This window comes from Eufriesea mexicana, unplaced genomic scaffold, assembly GCF_001483705.2.
Source record: "Eufriesea mexicana isolate 0111107269 unplaced genomic scaffold, ASM148370v2 scaffold3255, whole genome shotgun sequence".
Lineage (NCBI taxonomy): Eukaryota > Metazoa > Arthropoda > Insecta > Hymenoptera > Apidae > Eufriesea > Eufriesea mexicana.
The window spans coordinates 52,975-62,207 of record NW_016911299.1 but is presented as its reverse complement, the minus strand read 5'-3'; the positions used below and the strand labels follow the sequence as shown (position 1 = coordinate 62,207).

Sequence of the window (9,233 nt, the reverse complement as noted above, 5' to 3'; positions counted from 1 at the left end):
ACGAGAAAAGGGGAAAAGAACGACGATAATAGAGAAGCGAAAGAAACCGAGGGAAACAAGTTTGAAAAAGTCCGAAGCAACGTTAGGGATTGGTAGTGACCAGTATTATCGTTTTTATCTATGTCCAATATCGCTGTTAACTCGACGACGACTTATAAAATTCGAATTTCGCGCCAAGCATGAGAAAAGGGGGAAAAGAACGACGATAATAGAGAAACGAAAGAAACCGAGGGAAACAAGTTTGAAAAAGTTCGAAGCAACGTTAGAGATTGGTAGTGACCAGTATTATCGTTTTTATCTATGTCCAATATCGCTGTTAACTCGACGACGACTTATAAAATTCGAATTTCGCGCCAAGCACGAGAAAAGGGGAAAAGAACGACGATAATAGAAAAGCGAAAGAAACCGAGGGAAACAAGTTTGAAAAAGTTCGAAGCAACGTTAGAGATTGGTAGTGACCAGTATTATCGTTTTTATCTATGTCCAATATCGCTGTTAACTCGACGACGACTTATAAAATTCGAATTTCGCGCCAACCACGAGATACTGTATTTTCGTAGGAATTTTTAGCCGATCGAAGATGGCGGCGTTTTCTCGCAAATATCGCGGTTCTCTCGGGCCAGACGCGCGCTAAATAAATCAAGCCTCGCGTGAATATTAGATCGCGATGGATCGCGGGGATTCTCGCGGATTTCGAGGTTGCAAAAGTGAAATATCCTTATTCCACCGTCGCTTTTCTCGTCAACGTGTTCCAATGCTCTTTGCACGTTTGTCCGCGCTTTACACGTGGTATGATAAATCACGGCTCTACTGTTACGTTAAAAGGAAAGCTTTTCGGTCGTTCCTCTTTATTTTTTTCACTCGAGATCCCTTTCTTGCGAATGACAGTTAATATCGAGATGCAAGTTCCGTTGAAAAATCCAATTTTTCTCAAGTCCTCGAACCACTCCGTGTTGAATTATGTATTCGCTGACGTTTCTTGCAGATTCTTGGCTGCTCAAAGGCTATGCGAAAATTTCTTTGCCTTGGAAAACTTTCTCTCGTGTACGTACATTGTCTTTGCTCTTTGTTACATCGATATTGACATTTTTGGAAAATGTAATTTCGAAAATAATTCTCTCAGGAATTATTTTGTACTATGTCGCTAATCTTTTTAATTATTTTTACTAGGCTACGTGAGAATTTCTTCGTGTATAAAATGGAAAATTTTTGGAGCAGTGGTGAAATTGTTATTCTTTCTCTCGTCGTGTACCTACATTGTCTTTGTTTGTTCTATTAATATTGAAATTTCTGAAACATCCAATTTTTAGGAAAGTAAAATTTTTGTTATTCTTTCTCTTGTCGTGTACCTACGTTGTCTTTGTTTGTTCTATTAATATTGAAATTTATGAAACATCCGATTTTTAGGAAAGTAAAATTATTGTATTATTTCGGTAATTTTTCCAATAATTTTTTTTCATCAGCGATAAATCTTCTCTGTATATTTCTCCAGAGGCATCATCTCTGTTTTTAAAACAGCTGTAAATCTCGCGTTAAAATTATATTGAAATTTACGACTCCGGTAACGTCGTCATTGCAAAAATTTTGATGCATCGTCCGCTGCAATGGCGAATCAGAATTTATTTTCCGTGAATTTTCAGTTCGTAAAAGTCAAGGGCCACACGTCTTCGTTATGAGAGATTTCTCGTTCGAGTGTCGCATGTAAGAGATAAATAGGACTTCTCGTGGAAGGCACTTTGTCTCTGGAAGATATTTTACAACATTAACGGGGCAGAAGTAAAACGTTGTACCAGCCAGTTTGCTTTATAAAATACATACCGCGTTAAAGCTTTTGGTACGCGGGTAACGTAAACATTGTCTTGCGGCGGGATGGGGTATTAATGAAACGTTATACACAAAAATCCGCAAGAATCCCAACTTGATTCGATAAATATCTCGAGTGATTAAATCGCATTAAAAAATGTGCAAACGGTAAAGCTTCCTTTAAACATAACACGTCGTGTATTACGGTATCAACTAATTAAACAAGTCTCAAATAAATCGGTATTAAAATATTAAATAAATTAAATAAATATTCAGAAATTATTAAATACGAATTAAATTACACGACGAAATATTTTATAGATATTATAAAAGGTACGTGAAATATATCGTGTATTAAAAGCTTCGTTTATATACTTATCTATAATTAAATAAATAATTAAAAGAATAAATATTATTATAAATATTGTAATAAAATTATGTAAATTATGTAAATTATCGGAATAAAAAGAATTTAAATCTTGGAAAAAGAATATATTTCGCGTTGAAATTTTTAATGATAGAATAATATTCTATATTTTTTTTCCAAAAATTGGGGAATTTAATTACTTTGATATTGCCCGCATCGTACAATGAATTTTGAATCTTAATCAGTGCAGAAATTGACTTATATCATTCTCCATTCGCGGAACCTCGCTGAATATTTTATACCGGCTGAACAAAAACCTGCCTCGACTTTGCAATTGAAAATTCCATTATAAATGCAAATCACTCCCATGATTGGTCAACACGTTCCGTGCAATTTTCATTAAACAGCTAAAATATGCTTTTCGCTCCGTCGACCGCTTAGAACAGATTAAAAATAATTAAATCGACGAGGATTCAGCGGGATCGCTATTTATCTATAATTGAATACTTCAACGTATCGAATACATGTTCTACTTGTTCCCAAAATTTTGCCAGACTTCAATTTTCGATAAAGCACGAAACGCGTTACCGATCGAACGAATTTGATAAAATGACGAACCATGGAGAAAATATTCCCCGTTTATCGATAAATTCCTCCACTTGATTTTGAATTGACTTTCTGATCGATTTTCGTCTCGATTTCGCATCTTTATTTTTTTTTTTTTATTATTTTCGAAATATTTACAAAAATATGTATACTGCTTATTTACAAAAAGGAGTACAATTTTCATCTTACGTTCGTCAATTTCTCGATTAGTATTTTCGATCGATTCCTAATCGAATTCTCGGAAAAGTACAGTATCTCGATTATTATTTTCAAATCTAGTATTTCGCGAGATTTCCTCGACGAATCACGCAGTAAAATTTCCCTCTTTTCTGTTTTTCTTCCCTTCTTTTAATTGCTTACCTCCCGTCACCGTTTCCAGCATGAACGCATTAAATCGCCAGTTTCCGGCCTTTTGTAACACGCACTGCAACAAATCATCAATACCACAATAGATCAGCAGCGGTGAAACGAACAGTTTCGGCTAGAAAGGGTCGAAACGTGTCCCCAAAGCACAATGCCGCCATAATGGAACAACCGTGTCCATTCCACCGGCATATAATAAATCATTAAGGCTCTGGAACGTGGTCCAGTTAATCGAAATCCTTCGCGTAATTTCCAACGATAAATAATACGTGATCATCACGCGATTATCTACGCTTGAGTAATGGCAAGCTTTAATAAACGTGCAACAATACAGGGGTAGCTTTCATTGAATCGCGCATTGTGTCAAAGAATTCCTTAAGGAAACCTGCAGAAAAATTTCTTTCAAATTCGATATTTATTATCGTTTCCTTCGATAACCGAATTAATGACTCGAGCTTCGGGGGTTGAATCGGTGTAATTATTAACTTGATATTTTATAAATATCACGACCTCTCGAGACACGATATAGTCGTACAGTTAAATTTTCATATTTTTGAAATATTTTTGAAACGCCAATTTGGGACAGGTATATATTTCAGTCAATTTCTCGCTGTAAAAATAAAATTGAAATTAAAATTAAAATTAAAATTAAATTTACGATTGTAGTAGATAGTACGACCGATCTTTAATAACAGATAAATTGGTAACGAGTGGTAAATACGATTCGATCATGACGCGAGTAAAATCATCAGTTTATGGTTTATATTTGCGTCTCTGGCGAGAATCGAGGTACCTGTACGTTCCATCGGTTATGGGAAAATACGAGTGTGTATTTTATTATCGCGAATGAGGACATTCCGTAAATTTGTTACCACGGTATCAACTTTTTGAGGTCGACGTTAAATTAGCAAGAAATTCACTTTGCCAGGGTCTAAGGATGTCGAAATGGACGCGAGATAGCCTTCGTCTTCTTTTACTTTAAAAGGGGTTGGAACAGGTTGAAACTTCGATGGATGTGCTACTAAATGTACCCTTATGCCATTAAGCACAAGATGAAATATTGATCCCCGAGTGTATATATAGAACGGGTACAAGTCCATTAAATTTATAAGTGTTACAGTAAAAAACACCATCCGTTCCCTGTAATTATACCTAGCCTACCCTCCCTTGCTTTATTACCTTAATTAACAAATAGAACGAGCGACCGGAATTCCATCAAAAGAGAGCTCAACCGCTCTAAATATACCAAAAAAATTCACCACGTTTCTATACTTTTTAACAAACGTCCCGGAATAATTTCAATTAAAAATAGTATTTTATTTTTCTCGAAAAATTCCCGTTCTTCGAGTAAGAGTGATATCCGTACTCGTTAAATCGAAATTCGACATCTTTTACCATTTTTGAAGAAATACAGGCATTTTCAGAAATTGTACTTCTATTGGCTGCTTTTTAATTATACAATGACACAAGTACACGAACTTTTATCGTGCACAGTGATTTTCACCTGCCTGTAAATTTAAAAAGGAGAAAAAAAATGGTAAAGGATAGCCGGTTCATTAGCCACGATACATGCGTGTCTGAGCAACATATTTTCTTTTTCCAACCGACAACATGAACCAATGAACGAGTAAATTTACTTCTAAACAGAATTAATGACTTTCATCCACCGTCACGATCATTCCTGACCAGTAATGTCGTATTAGCATTTAACCGGTTAAATTGCACAAAGGTTCTGGTCGCTCGACCGCTATCATCGGTTTTCCGCTTCAATTACCTAACAGTTTAAGTCCCTTAATTACTTCGGATTTCATCGATCCGATCAGCTATGCCGATTTTAATTAACCAGTTTTTATTCCCAAGTAATAAGTTGCGCAAAAACGACCGGGGAAAAAAAAAAGAAATATCGTGGTCGTCCATCAACAGTCGACGAGTCGATCATCGATTTCTTACGATTAGACGAGTATCGGATTATTTTTATTATTTTTCCACCATCCAACGACGTTTATTAGTTAGAACGACGAGGAAACAACGAAGTTGCATTTCGAAGATGTTTTTTTAAGCCGTTCTCGCTCGAATAACTTTTCGAGGATTATTTCTAGGGAATCGAGGATTCGAAGTTTTCCCCTAGACGGCGCCATCTTTCTCCCTCTGCGAGAAAGTAAGATAGATAAAGGAACTAAGAAGGTCGAGAATTTTCATTTCGTATCGAGGATTTAGGAGTGTATATAAAGCAGCAAGTTTCGCGAATTTCGAAATCCTCTTCGAAACTTACATCGACGATGTAAACAATGTACAGTGTCTCTGAGAAAGTTTGGAACAGTGTCACCGGAGAAGATGATTACTTTTCAGTTAGGGAATTATTTCCAAGTTTCGACCAAGTTTCTCACGTTGATTGCATCGATATCAATTTTCGAGATGTTGCGAAGTAGTGAAATTTGAAAAATTCGAGATCCCAAACCTCTAAGGGTACCTCTGAAGGTACAAAAAGACGAAAGAATCGAAGGATTCGAAAATTCGGAAATTCCAGTATTGGAGAATTTTGCTTCAAGATTAGAGAGAAAATCGGGAAATTAAAAGATTCCATCTTGGAAATTCGAACATTAAGAAATTAAAAAATTAAGAAATCGGATAATTCCTGATTTTAACTATTATAGGTTAGGTCTAGGAATTTCTAGTTTTAAAGATCAGACGTAATAAATTTAACTTTGATACTGATACAGCGTGATTCGATTATTCGGGATTAAATTCGAAGATTAAGAAATTAAAAAATTAAGAAATCGGATAATTCCTGATTTTAGCTATTATAGGTTAGGTCTAGGAATTTCTAGTTTTAAAGGTTAGGCGTAATAAATTTAACTTTGATACTGATACAGCGTGATTCGATTATTCGGGATTAAATTCGAAGATTAAGAAATTAAAAAATTAAGAAATCGGATAATTCCTGATTTTAGCTATTATAGGTTAGGTCTAGGAATTTCTAGTTTTAAAGGTTAGACGTAATACATTTAACTTTGATACTGATACAGCGTGATTCGATTATTCGGGATTAAGGCTAATTTATGGAGCAGCTTTGGACAAGTTTGATCAAAGGTAGTAATATGGATAACTGAACTAAACTTTAGACATCACCTGGTAAGTCTAGGGACAGTTAGTAATGCGAAACACCAAAGTTTAAGTACCGAGAAACAGGTTTTCCCTAAGTCTAGTTCCCCGCGTTGCAACCTAAATATCTAGATGACTTTAAAGAAGAACAAAATCCTAATTTCTTTCCCGTTAGTTACATTTTTTCTTGCAAATTTTCAAATTCCTAATTTGGCTGTTAAACAGATTACACAGTAACGCGAGTTTCTCGTAGGCGAGTTAGGTGAATCTCTCACAAAGACTGACATTATTGACAAAATTGGATGAATAATTAATTAAAGGAAACGATATTAATTCTTGCTTACAAATATTCCCCTTCTATCGAGTTTAACAACTATTATCCCATCAAACTGATGCATAGTACCATTTTGATACTAGAACTACTGAAGTAACCAAAATAACTAACCTGAAACATTTTATTTTCATTAACCTTTATAAATTATTTGAATTAATTTACTAAAGACACGGGTTTCCGATAAAATTGGCAAAAAATTCAGCTAGGTATTACAGATCAGTAGTTCTAGTGCCAACTTTCGTTGACTCTTAAAGGTTACCATAATTATCCCCTATATTATAAATATCACTCGATAAGGTGACATTTTTGTTACGTTCGTACATTATAAAATACACGATAGAACCGTGTTATCTTGCTATAGATAGTCGATAAATTCTCGTGGAATCACCGGTAATTAAGTTTGCTTAGCCCAAAAGAAAATTCGCACAGAATGAAACTTCATCTACGACAACATTTAAGAGTCAATAATCCGAGCAATATCGAAACGATATACAGGGAGTCCCAGCAATCAAGTAGTACAACCAAGGAGAGGATAACACTACACGAAAAGGTAAATCAAAAATAAACAATAAAATTTGTCCACTCGAAGCTTCGTTGTCGAGAAAATGGACTTTCAATATTCACCGAGTACGCGTGCTCTTAGCTACGGCTTATGTGGATACACCATCGATACACGAGTATCGGTGGTACAATCGAGGAGGGGGTGATTTTACGCGAAAAAACAAATCGAAAATAAAGAATAAAATTTTTCCTTCCGAATCTTCCTTGCCGAGAAAATGAACTTTCAATATTCACCGACTACGCGTGCACCTAACTTTGGCTTAGACGGCTGGAGCATCGTACCTGGGACACCCTGTATATTATAAAAGAGACAAGACTGTAGATTACATTCGATACGGTTCCCAGAGAACGGTATCTTTTACGTACACACATAAAGTTTATATCCCGCACGATCAATGGCTTACCTGAACCAGGCCATGGAAAATATCGTCCAGGATACCAGGCTCCTCGGTTAAGGATCTCGTGGTAAGCCTCTTACGGCGTCTCTTGTGCATCGTGAGGAATCGACCGGTGGGCCTGGGCCTGGAACGACCGATATCCAAACTCTCCAGAAGGATTCGGTCCACCTCCGACAAGCGCCTGAAAACGGTGTCCGTCGTGGCTTCATCGCGGACTTCCGCCAGAGTCGCCGATACGCCGGAAGTTGGCAACGTGGCGGTCTCTGCAAGCCAATCGAGAGATATCGTCACGACGGTAGAAATGGGGTATCGTGTCGTCGTATCTCGCAATTTGCGTTACCTCAAACGATTTTTCCGCGGAGTAGCAATGATACCGAAGGAAACGTGGAACAATGGTCTATTTGGAAGATGTTTACGAAATTGGTACATTTATCGGTATATTTTGAAAATCGTATTATGTCCGAGTGGTAGTACAGTGTGATTTAGGGTGAAGGGATTATGAGAGAGATCAGCTTCATTGGATGAACGTACTTGGGTTCATTGTTCGTAGTATTTGGGTGCGGAGTGAGAGATAGGGTGCAGGGGATGTTAGAAAGGAACAAAGGATAGAGGTGATGAAGGAACACCAGGTTTTTCGTTTATGTAAAGCGTGTGTTGCGAGTATTGAAAAAGCACAGACACAGATGTACGTAGAGAATATACTTTGATTGGCGAATACAAGGAATAAAGGTGTTATTTAATTCCAATATATTTTTATTAGCTAAAGAGACTTAGGAGTGCAGTACAAACTAAAAGATTAGACTAATGCAATTCGTACTCGCACGTCAACTCTTCGAACTCCATAAAGAACCGTCACCGACTCGACTCTCTTTCAAACCTTGTATAGAACTCTCACCCAGTGTGCATAACACGGTTCAGGCTCGTGCTTTGTTTTCGTCGATGACTTCCTGTCTCAATTCCGTGTTATTCCTCTTCGTGTTCGGACGAAATTCGACACGTGACCGTTAATTTTCATTGATGTTTTTCTGTCGAAGCTAGTCGAGACTCGTCAGTTGCGTGTTATTCTTCGCCGTGTTAGGACAAAGTGTCTCGACGTGTGACCGACTGTTTACTATGGCACGAGGCATCGGAATTTCATCGTAGGGTAAGTGGTTAACGCTATATTTACCGAGCTACGATCTATACCTTAAATGTAGCATATTTATTTAGGATTTATTTGGAGGGATCGACTAGGATAGTATTGCAATACTTAACAGAACAAAATAAGCTTTATTAATGGAATAACGGATTAATATAATAGAATAGTAGCTATGCAACGCTTGTCCTGACTGACCACGATGTCACTCGACCTTTTACTCTCACGTTCTGACAACTTTCTTGTAACTGACTTCTAAGACTGATTTTTAACACGCAACTGACAACGTTTAGACTGACTGACTTTAAACTGACTTCTACGACTGACTCCCAAAACTCTGAGACTGACTCTAAAACTCACTTCCGAATTTAAACTGGCCTGCTCGCATCCTTGCACCCCTATTTAACATTACACTCTGTCTTCTTTCATACTCAAGCTTTCTTTCTCAATCACGCATTTCCCATAGACTCACTCTCGGTAGGTTACGTACCCTAAACACTCAGGCGTCTTTCGCTCTTCACTTGCATTCCATACTGTCATAAATATCCCTTTCATCCAATTCTT

The 9,233-nt window shown here is 36.9% G+C and overlaps 1 protein-coding gene across 2 annotated transcripts in view; it reads right to left on the bottom strand.

The window, feature by feature from the left end:
* Window positions 1–7,719, bottom strand: part of LOC108550878 (uncharacterized) — a 23,924-nt gene extending 16,205 nt beyond the window's left edge. For both annotated transcript variants that reach the window (XM_017904779.1, XM_017904778.1), the window contains exons 1-2: window positions 7,541–7,719; window positions 3,137–3,200 (exon numbers count right to left, since the gene is read on the bottom strand). In XM_017904779.1, coding sequence (XP_017760268.1) covers window positions 3,137–3,200; window positions 7,541–7,630 — 154 coding nt within the window. In that variant the 5' untranslated portion in view covers window positions 7,631–7,719. The remainder of the gene's footprint in view (window positions 1–3,136; window positions 3,201–7,540) is intronic.
* Window positions 7,720–9,233: the final 1,514 nt, after the last annotated feature.